The 20,059-nt window shown below is 34.5% G+C and overlaps 1 protein-coding gene and 2 pseudogenes across 3 annotated transcripts; all 3 read right to left on the reverse strand.

Moving 5' to 3' along the window:
* Window positions 1–368: 368 nt before the first annotated feature.
* LOC111313650 (clustered mitochondria protein-like) lies at window positions 369–9,783 on the reverse strand (annotated as a pseudogene). Its single transcript, XR_016332751.1, has 26 exons — window positions 9,588–9,783; window positions 9,374–9,514; window positions 9,116–9,272; window positions 8,819–9,022; window positions 8,620–8,719; window positions 8,180–8,315; window positions 7,387–7,515; window positions 6,588–6,987; window positions 6,335–6,439; window positions 5,997–6,115; window positions 5,726–5,740; window positions 5,648–5,681; window positions 5,265–5,399; window positions 5,019–5,188; window positions 4,761–4,848; window positions 4,494–4,624; window positions 4,039–4,194; window positions 3,805–3,873; window positions 3,139–3,297; window positions 2,801–2,860; window positions 2,687–2,727; window positions 2,274–2,393; window positions 1,774–2,083; window positions 1,572–1,683; window positions 1,378–1,469; window positions 369–1,151 (listed from the first exon to the last, which is right to left on the reverse strand). The product of XR_016332751.1 is annotated as a clustered mitochondria protein-like (transcript).
* Window positions 9,784–11,543: 1,760 nt separating this feature from the next.
* LOC111313670 (SURP and G-patch domain-containing protein 1-like protein) lies at window positions 11,544–16,432 on the reverse strand (annotated as a pseudogene). The gene is made up of 8 exons (XR_016332333.1): window positions 15,404–16,432; window positions 14,770–14,906; window positions 14,536–14,642; window positions 14,084–14,226; window positions 13,448–13,582; window positions 12,627–12,809; window positions 11,851–12,029; window positions 11,544–11,678 (listed from the first exon to the last, which is right to left on the reverse strand). The product of XR_016332333.1 is annotated as an SURP and G-patch domain-containing protein 1-like protein (transcript).
* A 733-nt stretch (window positions 16,433–17,165) lies between these two features.
* Window positions 17,166–18,538, reverse strand: LOC111313674 (large ribosomal subunit protein eL31). The gene is made up of 2 exons (XM_022914338.2): window positions 18,342–18,538; window positions 17,166–17,628 (listed from the first exon to the last, which is right to left on the reverse strand). The coding sequence occupies exons 1-2, from the start codon at window positions 18,425–18,427 to the stop codon at window positions 17,349–17,351; spliced, it is 366 nt and encodes a 121-aa protein (XP_022770073.1). The 5' UTR covers window positions 18,428–18,538; the 3' UTR covers window positions 17,166–17,348.
* Window positions 18,539–20,059: the final 1,521 nt, after the last annotated feature.

Genomic DNA, 20,059 nt, shown 5'->3' on the forward strand with positions numbered 1-20,059 from the left:
GACAGTCTTGGGAAATGCAATTAAAGGTCATAAGGCAACCCCACTTCGATCTCCGTTTCGAATCATAGATCTAGGAGATTGTTATTTTCAGTATCTTTACTTCGGCTGGTAGTTTTGTTCAGTCTTTATGTTAGAGACGTACGATTCATTCGAGTAGTCTGTCTATTACAAGGCTTTACACGATGCGTTGGGCAAAAACACACTCTCCACTGCTACTGATAAGACTGGACCTTTGTTGTTCGCCTCATCATTGCAACCTCATGGTGCAAATGCCATTTGCTTCGACAAGCCCAAGGTGGAAATGCCGCTGTGAATGTGTCATCTAAAATTAAAATATTAAAATATTGTAAGGAAGCTAATTCTTCAGGTGGATTCAAATGGCAAACATTTTTATATCAATGTACTTTCAAAATCATGCCTAAAACAAACGACCAAAACAAAACTAGGAGAACAGCTCATGACAATGTATTCATTCCTATTTGCATCAGATGTTGCCCAGTGCTTACCAACCAGCTGACATTTGTCAGCCAGATTATTGGAAAAAAAATGGAATTCTTGCTGGCAATTCTACCCTCCCAAGTTACAAGCGCATACCAAAGCATCCCTTACCAAGTTACGATGAAAATGTTAGTAAACATTCCTCAAATTGATGAAGTAACACATCGAAAATCTGCCTGTCAAAATCTCAACATGTGACTTTGGGGTTTTGTTTTCTGTTTTTTATCATCCAAGGAAGCGAGGCCTTTGCCTAATCCAACAGGTGCTTGTTCCCTTTCCTTGAATGTTGACTCATCTTTTTTGGCACCAACTGAACCATCTGGACGATGCACATTTGCTTCCCTCCTTTCTCCAGCGTCCTCACCATCTACTGCCTATCGAGTCGCCCCCAAGTTGATCATGTTAAGGAGCTGAGTTAGTGGGGGCACAGCTTGCACTGGTATCCCATGTGAGCGAGTCGCGAGACCCCTAGCATCGGCTTTCTTCCTTACTTCTGCTGCTGCACGAGCTGCTCTTTCATCAAATCCCCATCCTCGAGGTAGAGTCTCGCCGATCATTGCTGCATTAAGGGATTTGTTGAAAGCAGCACTGGAACTCCCAGATCCTCCAGCTGCAGCAGCAACTTGGAATGCATGTATCAAATCTGGATGGGCCTGTCATTGCCAAATTATGAGTCACATGGCTAATCATAGCAACAAGTAACACAGTTTTTCTCAGATCTGTCTACATAATTTGCTGAAAAAGGCACCCAGAGAAAAAAAATGTGGAAAGAGGTGTCAACAATCTAGAAATGGATGTCTACATAAGTTCTAATAACGGTTGCCTTAGTGAACTGACGATGTGAAAGGCAGGGAAGAAAAAGCAGGGTAATTAAAATACCTTCGAGATATCAATTGCTTTTTGAGGAGAAGCTGCATTTAAAGCTTGATCTTTTTGCTTTTGAGCATTCATTTGTCAATACGAATTAGCAACTTCAGAAACTACAAAGGAAAAATAAAAAAATTAATATTACTCTTAAAATAATTACTCTTAAGAATAGATTGATATCACACAGTAATTGCAAGACCATTCACTTGCCTAAAGTTCACGTATCTTAAATGTCTTCATCCCATTCTGGGAGTCTCTTGTTCTCGAGTCCTCCTCACCAAGCTGTTTTACGAGAATGTCAGAGGTTTTCTTTTCATGCTGTGTGCACCAAAAGAGATTATCAGTTAAATGAATCTTATTTAACCCTATTTGTAAGAGAAAACACATTATTCTTCCAGAAACACATGCCTGGTGAGAGAGTTTGCAGGTACCCAGACAATTGAACGCAATTGCAAGGGCATGATAGCATGCAGCTATTTGAATATGTTCCTCGTCACGCAGCCTTTCATTCTTTTTCAAGGCCTCCTGTAGATAGCGAAGTGCCGTGTTCATCTTTCCAATATCTTGATACATCATTGCAACATTTATGAAAGTTGCAGCAACATCAGGATGATCTGGCCCAGAAAATAGGCTTAGCAAAAGCAATGCCCTGGGCATGTGCTGTAATGCTAGCTCTGTCTGATTAAGGCCGTGGTAGAAAAGAGCCATATTGCCATAACTGCAGCAGCATAGTTGCAAATTAATTAGAATTAATCCCAGAGGGCAAGAAAGGGTAAAAATTTGCTAGAAACAAAGTTCAAAATATTTCCATTGTAGAAATAGCAATTGAGATAAATCCAGATTGTTAACACCAAATGAGCCCATTATGTGTGTGTATATGTGAAGAACATAGAGCAAAGAACTCATACCTATGAGCAGTATCAGGGTGGTCCAAAACCAAGCAGCGTTCATTTATAATTAGTTCTTTGCGCTGTTGCATTATGGCCCCAAACAAATCTCCTACATGATACAAAACCATAGCAAGGTACCTGAAAATAGGTAAGTGAAACTATTTAGACTAGATTGGAGGCCAGAACATTGTGAGCACTCAACCTCTATAAGTCTAATTTTGGAAGGAAAATACAACAATGATCATGTCTTTAACATGATGAACTATCTCAATGGTTTATTCAAACATATCAAGCAAAATACACAAAAGCTGAATTATCATTAAGATGATACAAAGAGGACTAAATATAATTACTTTTTTGTATAATTAAATTACTAAAAAGATAAGATGAATAGGAAAAAAAATAGTAAAATGTTGAGTTGTGATAACTACCGACAGCAATTGGCAACCTCCCGATGCATTGGCCCAGTGACCTGAAATCAATTGAGGAGATCATGAAAAGCTGATATTTAAGAATTCTTAATAAGAGGAAATGGCGTAACTTACCTGTTGAAGTATTGAAAACGCCTCTGAAAACATTGTATATGCTTCTTCAGTAAGCATGCCCTAAGAGAAAGATTGAAACACAACAATACATCAAATTGTCATAAATATTATACATTCTACATAACCAAACCAATCCAATTCAACGATAAACCTATTTGCAATTGCAGATAAAATTGACCCGCAATTTTCCTCATATAACTTTTTAAGATTTCTAATATAGTTAGTGAAAATTTTTTTCTTGTAGTAAATACACAACAAATACAGAAAAGCTGATACAATGGTGTCGTGATATTGGAGATACTTCATTATTTATGACTGAAAGGGAATACAGTGCTTACTTCAGCTAATTGGACCTTTCCCATCTCTACAAGATCTTTAGCTTCTGAACATACAGGAACCGAATGTTTCACTACAGGTTGGAGATTCAATATATCTGATGTTTGAAAGGGTGTTGCAGTGTTAAAATCATATTTGCGAGCAGCAACAGTTATACCCACCTGTATAGGGATCCCCAGCCATGTAAGCATTTGATAAATCAGAAGATATAGCTTGATTTTATCAGAAAACTCAAGAACAATAGACAGCTGCAGTGTATATTACTTAAGCACATGTAACATAATCAAGGATGGCTGGCTTACAAAGGTTGTGTAAGGTAGAATAAGCTAGAATCACCCAAAGTTTAAACTGACGAGCATGTGCAATCAAGTACAATCCAAAAAAAAGAGAACAATGATGGCGGAAACCACCCCTAACAGCATTATGTAGTTCGTTCATAACACAAGATGCATCTCCTAAGAAAAATGCCTCACAGCAAATAAAAAAATTCTGAAGGTGCTTCCTACATAGTGCAAAAACTTGCATAGAAGCAATCAATCATATCAACAAATAAGGACAAATGTAAAAACTGGCATGGAAGCAATCAATTATCAACAAATAACAAGGACAGATGTAAAAGAAGTAATGTGTCAAATAAGAAATAGCAAATTGAAAGAACTCATAATGACCTTTTGACACAGATTGCATAAGACAGAAACTTTCTTCACTCGAAATCTTGCATCCTCCGGCCACTCAAACTACATAAGGGAAAATCTTAAATAAAACATAAACTAATGTACTCAATGTGCAATATAATAGACAGATGTGCTGGTAAGCATTCATTCATAATACAATAGCATCCCTTCACTACTGATGAGATGATCTACCAACTTCATAGGATACCCATAAATACAAATCAATACCTGATATTTCAGTTTTGCAAATTTCTGAACGTCAGACCATAGAGTTTCAGAGCTGACATTCATATAAGAGGAAATATTCTTCCTTGGAGATGCTTTGCCCTTCCATCTAGCATGTCCCCTCAAAGTTTTGCCCGAAGATTGATGTCTTGCTTGCTCCTGCAAATATTTTGAACATAAATACAGACCTCAGGCACTCTATTCCAGCCTAGATTTACCATCACCTAGAATATAAGTTCAAAACTGACTGACAAGACGTTAAGGCTTGTAAACAACTATTTTCATAGGGTAGTTCCCCCTAAAAACAGAGTCTTAAGCTTACACGGATTTGGATCGTGGACACACCAAACATTGTATACTACAAAGGGCCCTGAGAGTGGCATTTATTGAAATAACTCATGCAAAACATCTTACAGCAAAGTAACTCAGGATAAAAAACTCATCTACATTAAACATACTTTCTTTTGGATTTTGGACTGTACACTAAAGTTAATTTTGCTCTGACAGCTTGGCAACTTCCAAAGAAACAGTTCAAAAAATGTGAGATTGCTGGTCCAAGATCATGGTCCTCTGTATCCCTCAAAACATCCTGCATAACCGTAAATGAAGGGGCAAGAGGCGAAATTACCATTACCAAATAAAAATTTGACGACAGAATTTCAAAAATGTAGAAAGCATCATCTAAAGAGGAATAGATGTTTAAGAAGACAAGAAAATGATATCACCTTAAGAATGTGCTTTGCTGACCGGACTACAGACTCAATAGAACAAAGATCCCATAGATGAGGTAGATGTTTGGTCCCATTAGCAACCAGTAAAATTATGTTAAATAAAATGGCTGATTGACAGATAAATGTATCAAATTCAATAGATCTATAAGCGTGAACTTGTGTAAAAATTCTATTCACTCATCAGCTTTCATATTCTAATACCAAAATAGCAAAACTATCAAATAACTACCTACATAACACATAAAGCTTACTTTTCCAATGTACCTAACGTTAATTCCATGTGCATGGAGTGCTTCTGTTAGTGTCTGGCCATCCATGGGTGAAACTTCCAGTGTGCAAAGATCTTGTATAAACTTAGGAAGTACAACATCTAGAAGATAAGAACTAGCTTTCCACACATTTTCTTCATCTGCTGCTATCTCCTGGTGTACACACACGAAAAGATCTAAGAGACTTTAGCAGCATTAGGATAGAAAGTTGGAAACATAGGAGACTCACCTCTTGACCCCCAGCTAATTTAAGTTCAGTGAAAACATTGGGGTTAAATAATATCTCCTCGTATGTTTCACAGCTTTCAAAAAATGCTGAAGTGCATTCTTTATCAGCCTTCTTTTCACCTTCCTTTCTTATAACCTGTGATCACAGGAAGAGAAATCAATTGGCACATGAGCAGTCACATCTTATATGTTAAACAGACTGATACATTTTACAGCAAAAAATATTAGTTAATAGAACTAAGTGTAATTAAACATTTACATTCAATGCCCAAAAAGTTCATATCTTACATGGGCATCTTACCATTCACACCCAATGCCTTAATCCACATAAAATGAAAAAAAAAAAAAGATGTAAAATGCGTACAACCATTTTGAAATTTCCACCTGATCCATAACTTGCAAAAGAATTCCCATTGCCCTTAACAAGCAAAAAATAAAACTGGGAAGGAGTTGGTGAAGCACAAGCAAATTACAACTCTAAAGCAAAGGAAAGAGTCGGATAATTAGAAGAGTGAAGCAAATCGAGAACGTAAATAAAATCCCTGATCTGAGAACAAAAAATTGAAAGTCTTAGAAAAAGCATAATGCTAATCACAAAAAAGGTAAGGACACCAAGAGATGATTGCAAGTCCATTTCAATGCAGTAAAGTCTACACCTTTGAAACCTAAAATATTAGTATCACATTCTAATACAGCTCATTAACTTGCAAACCAAACGAGAAAATTCAGTCACCTGTCATCACTACCAACAATGCCCTTGCATTCCACTACAGCAACCAATTTGAAAACATTTGCAGATGCATCAAGTACTTTGTTCTCCTTCAAATGAAGGCATTTGGCAACTTTTAGTACCTAAAGAAACTTAAAAGTCAGCACTCTCCACAAGAAAATTTATTCTTGTGAAGTATCTAAGAATGTGATAAAGAAATTTAAACTTAGTAGAATGAAATATAAAAGTTGAAAGAAATTGATGCTCTACTCCAAAAGAGACTAATTACTCCACAAACATCCCACATGAACCTGGCATAATTTTTTACTTTCAAGGAAATGTCAAATTTCATACTTTCTCACCTTTGAATGAAAATCTTCATTCCAGCAAATTTTTTTGCCATTGTCAACAGATCCATAAAGGAGAGAGTCTGATTTATCCCCTTGTAGAATGCCAGGTAAGACACTCTATAAAAGAGAAGTATCAAATTATGTTACAAAATTTTAGTGCAAATAAAAAACAGACAATGAAAAAGAAAAGGGAATTAGACTGAAGAAGGAACACAACTTCAGCAACAGTAACTTCTCCTAAAATAGCAAAAAACGGTGGCTTCACCTGAGACACCACTCTATGACCCCAGTAATCAATGACGGCCATAGCAAGGTTATGAAGTCCAGGGACATTAGTTTCTTGATATGCCTTGGTGCCTTTCAGATCATTATTTGCGGAGGCATATGTAGCCTGCTCACTCTCAGCCAATGATGTCTCAACAGACCCTTGAGCCGATTCTATTACACTATCACTGTCCCCTATGCGTGATCCACCACATCTTCTCCCATTTGAATCCATGCTATCCCCATACACAATTTCATTAGCAACCCTTTCAGATGAACAAAACAAAGCAGCTTCATTTCCGCTCTGATCATTTCAATTGGTATCTAGTGCACATTTCTTGGACAGTTGTTCCAGATCCGCATCCACAGCAAAACTGAAGAATATGTTGTTATGAACATACCTGAATAAAAAAGAAAACATAGTATTAAACTAATCTCAATTATAGGGAACAGTAAGAAAGAATAATAATGCAATAGGAAAAAAACTTTTAAAATAAAAAATAAAATAGCACAGGATACAAATATGCATGTGATGACAAATAAAATTATTAAACAAAGCACAAGAACCGAAAAAACATTGACAAACTGCTAAGAGAGGCCTAAGCCTAAGAACCTTCAAACAATATCACAAAATGACCAAGGTGAAATGGGATGGCATAACTCCTCACAGAAATCATAGCTGATGTTTTCACAGGCAATGTGCAAGATACAAGGTCTGCAAAGCATACTAAACAAATCTCAATTGAGATAAACATAAAAAACAAATGCACAAATGCTAAGTTCTTTTAAGGAACACCAACATGTGAAAGCACTCAGGATCAGTTGGATTTATGGGTGGTATACATCAGTTGATGACTCCAATAGCACCACTAATTGCTGCATCAACAAAGTCAGAGGTCACTTTATAGAGAGCCCTATCCTGCAGGATCCTGCAACAAAACTATCTACATAATAAGCAGAAACACTACAAAGATTGCCAACAGCTTAAAGCCTGAGAATAAGAGGCATGCATGTGCATGGTTAAAAGAACATCTTTTCTAAGATGATAATTTTTCTTCCAAACTATAAAATAGTACCTTCAATACTTTGTAATCTTAATCTTAAGATAACAACACATGGAAGAAGTGTTGGATGAAATTTCTTAATTTCCCTGTAAATTACATATTAATTCTGAATTTTGGGCCTTACTATCTCAAGACTACAACATTTAACTTGTATCAGACTAAAAAACACTCAATTTCCTTTTAATATGACACATTAAATCTAAATTTTGGGTCCAATACACATGCTATTGCAATTTAATTATATAGTATGTATTTATTAGTGTGCATAAGCATATAAAAATGTTATTCACACAAAATGTATTGTTATCAAGTTGAATACTAACATTAAAATGATTACATCCAGCTAGACATTCTAACAATTTATGTGACAAAGAAAAATGATTAAATAATGTTATTACTTGCTAATTATTAGATAATAAGCACTATAAAGCAAAACAATGAATTCAGTTCCTCAAAATAAAATTATGACAATTAGGAGTTATAAACATTTCAGAATTTCAATTATAAAAAGGTTCATGGTATTATGTACCTTTCTTGAGGGGTTGCATGCGGAAATTCTCATCAAGACTGCAATTCCTCATTCCAATATCTTTGAATGACAATCAACTCACTCCTGTATGAAAGAGTCAATGCATCCTCTGCTATGGCTGCATCGCATTTGCGATCTGACAATGGCACAAACAACAGAATCACTTAGTGTGGAAAGAATCAAACTCTGACATTAACCTCAATCTCTAAACCCTAATGCTGAGGGAAATGAAACCATATCATCCCTCTAAGGATCCAGCTAAATTTAAAAAAACAAATATGAAAATGAAATATACTCTTACTGCACAAACTTCTACCAAGCAAAAAAAAAAAAAGATTAAAGAGAAAAAAACACATTAGCATCCTCCGTGTCAGAGAGCTCAATCCATTTTTCCTTTTTAGAATCTAAACGTCGAAGTAAATTTAGAAATTCAAACTTACCAAGAAATGGATAAAATTCCAGCCATGAATTTGGTGGCAACAGAGTTTGAACATTTTCAAAGGATGTGCAGTGGCCTTCCTCTCCATAATCCACGGAAAGCTTCATTACAAGTATGCAAAAGCAAACAATTACCACAGAACAGTAAATGGTACCAAAAAATTTCAACCTTTAACACCAGTTAAAAGAATGTTTTCACACATTCTGTTACCTTTTTTGAACTTAGAGCTAATTTTCTGCAGGAGTCCAATCAGAGTTATTGCGTCAGAACCAACTTTGCTTGGTCTGGGGTCAAGAACATTCCCTGTGCTTGAATTGACATAAAACATCTTTGTGGTTCCAGTAATACAATATTTGCTACCCTCTAAGGTTACTATATCCAAATAGATCGAATCCCCTACAAGCCTGTCCCCAACAAAGTCACAATGTGCTATTAATACTCATTCAACATAAATGCCAAAACTCATTCAACACAAAGGAAAGAAATCAGCATTTTACCTTCAATAGCTTGGTGGAGGATTGAAGGATGAAAAACCAATACTATCAACACATTTGATCTCCTTCGGAGATGAAGATAGCAATTTACCTAATGATCCAGCAACATCCTCCATAAAGCCCAGGCCATCATGCTCTGAAACATCAGTTCTTGAAGCATCTAAATAACAATACAATTGAAAGTCAAAATCCTAGAGTTTATAAAATGGTAAACAAAGAAAATATGAAAAATGAACGGTGACTTAAGTTCCAATTCTAAACCTCCCCAATTTGGAGCTTTACTTTGTTCATTCTCATACTGCTATGCAAGCGATGTTAAGAGCGATGTATAAAGTGTAGAAAGGGAAAGCAGATCTCTTGTGCGCTGAACATGAGCTCTGATAGATCTATCATCGTATAATGCTGCCATAATATTTCAGGTTAGAGCCCATATACAGGCCTTAAAACCATAAAATGGAAGACAATGCTAGTATACCAGCAACCATCTTCAAGGAGCAACCAATGATAGTAATGTCGGCTACTTCAGAAATTTCATTATAATCTTCCAAATGATGAGTTGGACCATCCTTAATGTGCAGCAGTAAATCATAGCATGTGAACTAACACGTCTCTGGAGCTTCAAGAAGGAATTGTCGTATTTCCATGACAGAATCTCTGGGATTCAACCGCATATTCAAATAATCAATTCAGCATTTTAAACCAAATCAGTAATAAGGTAACTGTGCGAATAGAGAAGTCAATTTGTAATTTTAACCTAACGAGAATCATTCCACACAGACAGATGTGTATGCATGCCACCCATATAAACACACATCTGCAAACCACAAAGAGAGAGAGAGAGAGAGAGAGAGAGAGAGAGAGAGAGGGATAGTTTCATAATCAAGTTGGCAGTTGGCTCACTTGTAGCTCAAGCTTTTCCCCACTTTGTGTTGTAACAGACACTGGATAAAGATGAAGGTCACCTGCATTAGCATGGAGGAAATGAATAGGTGAGTCCAACCACAATCTAAGGAGCAAACCCTAAACCCTAAAAAGAGGGACTTAAAATAAAAATATAACATATATACAGTAATTTATAAGTATTGATATTCAATTAATCAATAATATTTTTTTGAAGGAGATTCAAATTCAAATCCAAATTTAAATTTACAAATGAATATATATACACACATGATTACTATTAAAAATTTTAAAAATTTTAATTTTTTTAAAAAATAAATAATTGTGACTCAATAGGCTGGATCATTTTTTAGTAAATAATAATAATAGTAATACTTATGATTTTGTGCTGAGTAATTTTTTATTATTATTATTAACATACACACATACATACATGATAATTAATTTTGACATACATACATATATGATACAATACTACTTATTCGAAAAGTTGGAAATAAATATTGATTTTATTCGAAAAGTTTATTAATATAATAAATCTTGAAGTAAAGCTTGTTTAAGATAATTAAGCTGGAAATAAATATTAATCATCATTTGGGGTTGGGCACATTTAGCATGATTTGAAGCCACTTTAGTTGACTATAGTCTTTGACCCTTTTTTTTTTTTTTTTTAGATTATTAGCCTTACTGTTGAGGAAACTTCAAATTAAGGACTACAAGACAGCTTCAAAATGTAAAACTGGATAATAAAATATTGCAGCAACTATCTACCCTACACATATCAGCATATGATTTTTATTATTATTAGTACTACTTAATCTAAATAAATGACGTGTAAGCGTTACCTAATCTCAGCAAAACCCCTTCACTGGTGGCCAGCTGGATTTAAATCTCACGTTTAGGGAAATGCAGTTTGCTAATCTTAATTACTGATACAAAATATCATTATAATTATGGAGATAGTGAGGTTCTTTTCTATCAGTATCAGGGAGAGGGAATGCATAATAAATAATGCCGTTTTGAAGGCTGTCCGTCGGAAGCAAAATCATATGGCTATTCTGCCTTCGTTCAAATTCTTAGTGACCCATTAGGAGAGAAGAGAGAGAGAATGGCCAAGTTATTATACATCTACACGGAGTTACAGCAAAAATACGGCTGATAAAACAAAAACGGTCGTAGCCACTCTTTCTGGCAACGGCATAGCCACCAAAAAAAAAAAAAAAAGGCGAAAAGAAGGGGGAATCTAATCTATTCTACGCTCAATAAAGTTGGAACACCATCATTGGGCCACTCAAAAAATGAAAAAACTGCTCTTTCACGGTTTTACCTTCTTCTCAATAATACTTTGGCTCGGACCTTGCTCTTATGAAGTGCTAACATAAAACACATACCAAGTTCAGGATATTCTTTCTTTTTGAGTCATCAATTAGAATCAGAGAAGCACAGCATCGTATTGATTTCCCCTGATACTCGTACGCATAATGACTGAAATCACCAGTTAACGGTCATGGGTAAAAAAGAACCAAAAAAAAAAAAAACGTAACAAAGGCAATTTCAGTCGTATAATATACTTTTTAAAAAATACTATAAGCACGTTTAACTTCTAGTTATTCCTCCAACCAGCCCCCACGAGTGGGTCTCCTCCACAATTTTGTTCAAAAGTATGCTTTTCGAGGATTGTTATGCACAAAAAGACCAAAATATCAGATCAAGACAAAAATAACTCAAATCACAATATCTTCAGGCGATAATATTAACTAGCTGTCGGTCAGTGAGAATAAGAACTAGATACAATACAATCTTTTAATTATTAGAAGAAAAAGGCACAAATCAAATACCAGAGGATTTGGTCTATGTCGATAACCAAGCATCATTCACTTCTTACACTGCTCATTTATATCGTCATCTGGAGTCACCTCTCCAGGATGATGAGCACCAACCCCCAAATTGTTCATCTTTACATCACCAGCCATGATTGGATCTGAAATACCATTTTTGGAGCTCCCTAAACCCTCACCTGAAAACATGCAACAAAGGTATTAAAGTTCTCACTTTAGAGAAAAATGAAATTCACCTCATATCAAAAGGCAAATATCATTTTTTTTTTTTTGGGTTGGCAGCAGTAGTCCAAGGACTCAAATCATTGCAGAAACACAATCAGATCCGCTTAAGAGAACATAATACTTGAAAGAAATCAAGCTTGCTTCATAAAACTACTATGAAAAGTGCTGAAAGAAAATTCTCCATCTGAAGCAATCTACAAAGAAAAACAAGGTCACCTTTGCTAATATCAAGCAAAATGATAAGCTTGTAAGGTTCGCAAATCTCTTTAAGCTTGATATAAAATGTATTTTAGAAATAGTTGCTAATACTACCACAAAGGCAAAATGAAGAATAAGAAAAAATGCCAGCATTTGTATCAGCACTTGATTGCAAGGTACAGAAAAAGAATAATTTCCACAAATGTTTACATCCTTCATCTTTGATGATTTATCTTATCTCTACTCTCACGATTCATTATTTAGAGCAGAATTTAAAAATGGGCTTGAAACTGTAGGTTAACACAGGCCAGAGATGAGCAACAATACAAGTGAGAGAGAATATAAAAAAGCACCTTCTTTCCAACCCATTTTTGACAAGAGTTTATGCCCAATATTATCAGATTGAATCTTCACCCTCTCTGCAGTCTTCCTTGCAGCCTTTTGTGCAGCAGCATCATTGCAGGCAGCCAAGAACTTTTCAAGCTCTTCCAGGGGGATATAGTTGCCCATGTGATGACCTTTCTTCCCAGGAGCTGCTAAACCAACAGCATAAGGATAATGTGTCTTAGCAGTACAGGAAAAAAAAGAGTTAATTACACTTTTGGCACCTTAACTCTTGGAAATGTACAAATTGGTACCTAAAAAAATAAAATATATAATTTGAGTCTAAAACTTTAAAATATTGTACAATTTGCACTATGAACTTTCAATTTATGTACTATATTAACTCAAACTCTAACCCCGCTAACCATATCAGCTTATATATGTGACGTTTGACAAATATTATCAAGTTATGTGTTCACCAAAACATCCTATCAATAGTTTCTTCAATATAAATTAAAAAAATATACATTTTATCTGACTGTAAAAATTGTCTAGGATAAGTCAATCATTTTTTTTGTCATGTGACTTCATATGAAATTTTTTACAAAATATTTAACACTTTTATTTAACAAAAAACATGCACATAACAAAATTATACTAGTTAGACACCATATAGGCAAGATAAGTTAACAACATTAGAATTTGGATTAAAACGATGTATTATTAGAGAGTTTAACGGGCAAATTTTACATTTTATTTCTTTAAGTACTAATTTGTACATTTTCCAAAAGTTTAGGTACAAAAAATGTAATTAATTAAAAAAATACACTTCAATCAGGATAAAATTCACCTTGAAGGGAAGGACGTAGCAGCATCTCATCTTTGGACTGCTTAGGCAGTCTCATCTTCTCTTCTTGAGCAGCCTTCTTCACATAAAACTCCATCATTGCTATAGGATCTGCACCTGTTGGTGCACTGGATGGGCCTGCAACTTAGAAAAACAGTTATAGTAAAACTCCATCATTGCTATAGGATCTGCACCTGGTGGCACACTGGATGGGCCTGCAACTTAGAAAAACATGTATATATAACATCAGGCAAACAAAATTGTCCATTCATAATGTCTGTTGATATCAAATCCAACAGCAAGGTGTTAATACTCTTAGTTTGTTTATATTAAATTCACTCTAGAAGGACAACTTAACAGAAATTATTATTTATATCATTAAAAATAGACAGTCATAGGCGTTGTTTAGTATGAAATAGTACAATTATTATCAAAACCAGAGAGCAGGACAATATTTTCAGATCATTTTAATTAGCAGAATCCATGATCAATATCCTTAGATAGCATTTGCTTCACAAATGAAACACTGACAATTTTTAATTTAAAGAACTTGATAACACTAGATATTACAAGCCAAGGAAAGCCAAACTCATATGCATCCCATGAAAAAACAAAAAGCAGTATCTTATGCATCATCACCTGCTCTTCCCACTGATGTTGCAGAAGATCTAGGCTCCTCATTATTCTCATACAAAGCAGAGGCAGGAGTTTGATAACTTGATTGTTGCAGAGCAGACCTAAGAGAGCGGCTTGGGACTTGGAAGCTGCAATGCTCGTACCACCTAGATAAAGCATTCATCATGTCAGTACAGATTGATAAGGATATCGCCTTCAAATATCCAACAATCTTATATCTCCTAAGATTTCTGAAGCCATTTCCAAGCCTAATTGCGCATGAACAGTAACTCCAATCTTTAGGCGTAGAACTGAAAACTGAAGTAACAAGAAAGAAATAATAGCAAAGGAAACTCTTTACATTAAAAAAAAAAAAGAAAAAACCTTCCACAAAAAATCGCAGTTAGAGCTCTAATCATACAACCTCAAAGAGTTGATACCTAACGCTATGGTCAAGGGGAAAAAAAGATACCAACCACTTTGAGGAGTTTGTGATTCCTTGTTCTGTAAAATAGTCTTTTCCACTTCAGAAATCCGGTATTCATAGTATTTGTAATCAGAACAACTCTCATCAAAATGGAATCTGGACACAGTAAAATATCAAATACATAAAACATAAGAACCAAAAAGAAAGAAAAAAAAAGAATGCATTCATAAGCATGGGTGCAGAGCATAATGAGCCCAAAAGATTGATGCAAAACTGAACATACTTAAAAGGTGTGTCTCCAGGGTTTTTTTGGCGTGTAATATGCTCAAAATGCCTTCCATTTTTGGCAACAAAACTCGCTAGTTTGTCTGCAACTTTCTTCACAGTGGGATTGCTTGGGGAAGGCTGTGCAGAATATCACTTATAAAACACATTAATACCAAGAGATTGAAGAAGAGAATGCAAATTACTCTTGCAGCAGGCATGCCACATATTCCAAATCTTTCATTGAACATCTCTTTCCACCAATGTTGATTGGTACTTAAGGTAGAAGCTTCATTCATGAGAAAAGAAATATTCAAGAATGATTTACCCTCTTCATCCACCACTTTAAGATCAGAGAGGACTTATTGCCAGATGACTTCATAAACCACAGCAGTTAATGAATGGATCGTTTAACTTAGACACCTATAAAAAGTTCAATTATGAGAAGAGAAAAGAGGAATTATTATCTAGACCTCTAAGTCAGTGAGAACATAATAGAAAGCAAAATAAATTAGAAATTCAAACATTCATGAGTGCACTCTAGTTGGAAATGCATCCAACAATCAGCCTATGCATGTAAAATCCTCAAGGATGACCAAGTCACCCAAAGCACCACAAAAAGATAAATAAAAGCAGTAATTACCAACATCTACTTGTTTTGATGCTTGTTCAGAGGCATCTGATTGACCCAACTTTTGCCGTTTAATAGGTGTGTCATCTGACAACTTCCCTGCATCTTGGTCCTCTTCATCCTCATCCACAACCAACTTAACAGGAGGTGCTACAAGCTTTGATTTCTGCTTCAAGCTGAATGCAAGTTTGTATCTAGAGGAAGTTTGGGTGGACTTGCGTGCATCATTGGGCTTATATTCCATGGCCATTTTGTTAAGAGCAATAGCATGTTTGGGAGCTGAAGAGCCTTTTACAATTTTGGGGGGTCTAGGTTCCTCTAAACCTGCAGCCTTGTCTTTGTCATCCTTCTGCTGTTGAAGCTATTTAACCTCTCCATGAAGGAACCATCATTAACAAAAAGGCTAGATGGCACTCCTTTCTCCATTGGCTTAGAACCAACAACAGTTAAAAGCTGTTTACAGGAAGCCACTGCTTAACAAGTGGAGCCTCTAATCTATTTAGATATTGCAGTGGGTCTGACTTTATAATAACACATAGTATCGCACAAAGAAAGCAGAAACAAATGCCCACACGTTAAACATAAAAGAAAACGTCAAATTCACATTGGTAAAGGCAGAATTGAGAATCAAGTCACCCGATATATATTACTATTACCAATTTCTTTTATGACAACCAACAACAACAGAATAAGAGTAAGACCAGATCTATGAAGCATGGACAGCATCAGATCCGCCGGAATGCATATCCAACGGCTGCGGCATACGGAATAAAACAATTAAAAAGCTTTATAAAATTCCAGAGGAAAAAAAATTAAACAAGAAAAGGGATTACCCCGGCGCCGACAAGTCGATGGTGGCGGCAGCGCAATAGGAAAAAAGGGAAAAGGAGAGAAGTTAGGCTGACTTGGTGAGGAGATGCTATCGTCGTTTTGATCAGAGCCTTGCAATCAGAAAACGAGGGAAAGGAAATTCTAAGAACTTTTCTTTTTTTCAATATTCATGGTTGATTAAAGTCGGTTAAGTTTGGAACAGAAGGGTAATTATTTATTTATTTTTTTATGTTTGGTAAAAATAAATTAATTAAATATTGATTCATTCGGATAATTTATATATCCCGAAAATTATGAGTTCGAATTCGCAACGTCTTCCCATATTAGTAAATAAAAATTATGAGGTGAAAAATAGATTACAAATTTTTAAAAAAAAACACTATTCAACCGCTCACCACTAAAAAACATATACAAATGCAACTCGTTATTATTATTGCTTATTTTATAACAATGGTCTAAATTTTTTGATGGAGTGAAAAAAGGAAAAGACATATATATCAGATTTGTGATTCAAGAAAGAAATGTGGGGAAACTTGAAAACTGAAAACTACAAAGAAAGCAACTACGCTACTTATCGTCACAGTGCTTATTTACTAGTAAAGACTGAAGAAGTATATTGTATCTGGTACTAAACTAATCCCAGAAGGATCGTTATCCACTCTTGTACCTGAGCAAGCAATAGATATAGGCAAGTAACTATTTGTGCCGCCGCGATAACTGTTCTATCACCTCTGACCCACCCATCTAGCTAAAGGTTATTATATATATATATAAAAAAAAAAAAAGAAACCCTCGATAGCTCATCACAATAAAATGCATCACAGAGCACAAGCTGTTTCATCTCAAGTACTTTTCATATCCAACCAACAGAAAAAGCACAAAAGAAATCAAATCCCTCTTTCCCAACACACCATCAAACAATCACTAAACCACATTGTCAGACAAATGAAAAGTAATCCTCAGATGAAGCTGCCGCCTATTTCAGTACCATTGAGAAAACACAATTAAGTTCAAGATGAACAATAGAATCCCACCAGATTTGAAAAAGAAAACAAAGAAAAACCCAAAATATCTTAACTAAATAGAAATACCAAAATTTGAAACTACTTAACAAAGATCTAAGTAGGTATGTTGTTTCAGTCTTCTTCATCAATCACCTTTGTTCCCAAACCCTTCAAACCCTCTGGAGGAATCTCTGCAACAGTTACCAGAGAGTAAAACTCCTCCTTCGCATCCTCTTCATCATTTCTCTTCCTTGCAATACGGACACGAACTCTCCTTGGCACACTTCGGATCCCACGGCTCCATACATGCTTGTTGAGCTTTACATCAACTCTGACATCAGTTGTCCCCATGGCCTTCTGGACAAACTTCCTAATCTCGATTACGGCCTTCGGAGCCTTCTTCTTAAATGTGCTGTGGAAAGTTTTGTACAAATTTCCAGATTACATAGCATAACATAAACTAAATGGGAATGAGCAAAAATTACAAAGGGAAGATAAAAAAAAAAAAAAAAAAAAAAAGGGAAATAACATCTGCCAAACTAGTGCTACATGGAATTCAACAGGGAATATTTTATGTAAATATAGCAGCAGTTTGATTTAAGTTCTGATAGAACTGAATGGCAGTGAAAATAAACTCGGTTGCCTATAATTCAGAAAGAGAATACTGTTGTTTAGACAGAAATAGAGCAATCCAAAGCAAGCAAGAATATCAAAAAGTTACAGATTTGAAGAATTCTAATCAATATGTTTCCATTTGGAACTATATTTACAGAAATACTAGCAATTTTAGCAAGGAAACATAAGCATGATTATAAGAAGGCCAGCAACAGTTGAAGATAGTAGAGAAATTCTGTAACCTAGGGGCATACGAAAATACTTTAGAAATTGACCACTGCAAATAACCCCAAAATGAGACCTGAAACTGTCGAGAAGAGAAGCCAAATGAAACATCTGAAGCAAGCAACCAATCAAAAGCTCCAAATGATACATACATTTAGAGCAATTTCAACATCCATCACAATATACAAATATAACTGATCACCAACAGCAGTAGATTTCAGCAACAAAAAAAAAAAGCAAAGAAAGCAGAGAATAGATTTGATTTGGTTTGGTTTGGTTAGTTACCATCCATGCAAGCGTTTGTGGAGGTTGACGGTGTACTCTCTGGTGACAACCTCCTCCTTTCTTCCTTTGCTTGCCTTGTCTACCATGTTCTTAGCCCCGACCGGATCTCTTTGTTCCCCAAAACAAAAACCACTGCTCTAGCTCTGTCAGTGTCTGGCCGCCAAACAAAACCCTAGTACTCGCTTCCTCTACTCTAATTTTACTTGTTTATTATTATATTTTATTTCAATGCTCTCCTAACTCCGATCCGAGTTTCCTATTGGGCCCAACAAACTTTATTATTTTTTACATAAATTGCAAACAGCAGTTGGAGAAGCCCAACATAAATGGGCTTAGAGATGTACGGTCTTTTTTTAGTTTTGCAACTGCAATGCAATTGAGGAAAGAAGAGAAGAGAGAAAATCAAGGCGAGACCCTTGCTTCTGCTAGATCAGTAAGCTCCTTTCTTTTATTTTTAATTCGAACCAGCTCTATCAGATTTTGTAAACTGCTTCTTTTGCTAAATCAATAGTTTTACCTCTTTTTGTTTTTCACAATCACATCTTTTTTGTTTCTAGGTAAAGTAGCCAAAAGAGTTGCATTTCCAACGCTACAGAAGCCTTAACACACGGCTGTCAAAACTTCTTGTAATATGTAAAGTACCCAAAAGGTTAAGACAATGGAGTAGTATACAACCTTAATCTCACTAATGTGTCTAATCTGCTCAATCTCAGACTACAAAATACAGTTGATGTGGGTGGTATTGGGTTATAGGCTAAAGTGACAAGATTTGATTTCCATACAATCCCTTCTTGGACTATGCCTTCGGGGTCTTGACTGTGAGGAATAAGTGGATTGTTTATGGACCCAAAGTGTTTATTGTACTTGTATCTGTCATGCTTATGTAATAATGTACATCAATAGCCACTTTCTCTTCTCAACGTCATCGAGCAGCCAACTCTCACTCAATCACGCCTCATTTCTTCAATTGTTTTTTATATTGTTTCACTTTAAAAATTATGATGATACGTACATATTAATTAAATCATTATATTTAATAAATATTTAATAATTCCATATGATAATAATTTTAAGTCATCAAGAATTTTCATATCACTATTTTGAAATATAATTTAATTGTTATTTAAAAATAAAAAAAATTATAATTAAACTTAAAATTTTATATAAAATTAATACTAATTAATATTATTTATTTAATACTTGAATTAAAATTTTAATTTTTAAAAATTATAATTATTTTATATTATAAATTTTTATATTTTAAAACTAATATTCTTTATAATAAATTTAAAAATAATTTATATATTTTTATTTTTCTAATGTTTTATATATAATATAATCTATTATAATTTTAGTAGATTAGCTTTATTTTTTAATTTAAATTTTTTTACATGATTTATATTATAAAAATTAGTTTACTTAATAAATATATTTATTAATTTAATAATCTAATAATTTTATTTTATTTATTATAAATTAAATAAAATATTATTCTATTTTATAAATTATAATCTTTAAACAATATTTAATCATTAACTTGTATTATTATTATAATAAATGTGATTATTTTTTATAAATTTAAATATTATAATGTTTGATTTTAATAATTCTTAAGATAATAATCTTTAATTCATGTAAATTAATAATCAAATAAAATAATTTTAATCCACAAATAATAAAATTATCTTAATAATAAAATCAATTCAATGATTATAATA

This window comes from Durio zibethinus, chromosome 23 (genome assembly GCF_047325235.1).
Source record: "Durio zibethinus cultivar Kanyao isolate XHJ-2024 chromosome 23, ASM4732523v1, whole genome shotgun sequence".
NCBI classification, from domain to species: Eukaryota; Viridiplantae; Streptophyta; class Magnoliopsida; order Malvales; family Malvaceae; genus Durio; species Durio zibethinus.

What these genes read in the sequence shown, in the direction of transcription:
- LOC111313674 (XM_022914338.2), bottom strand. Translation starts at nt 18,427, where the DNA reads ATGGTAGACAAGGCAAGCAAAGGAAGAAAGGAGGAGGTTGTCACCAGA. An exon ending in CACAAACGCTTGCATGGATG is followed by an intron (nt 17,629 to 18,341) that starts GTAACTAACCAA and finishes AACTTTCCACAG; the next exon opens with CACATTTAAGAAGAAGGCTC.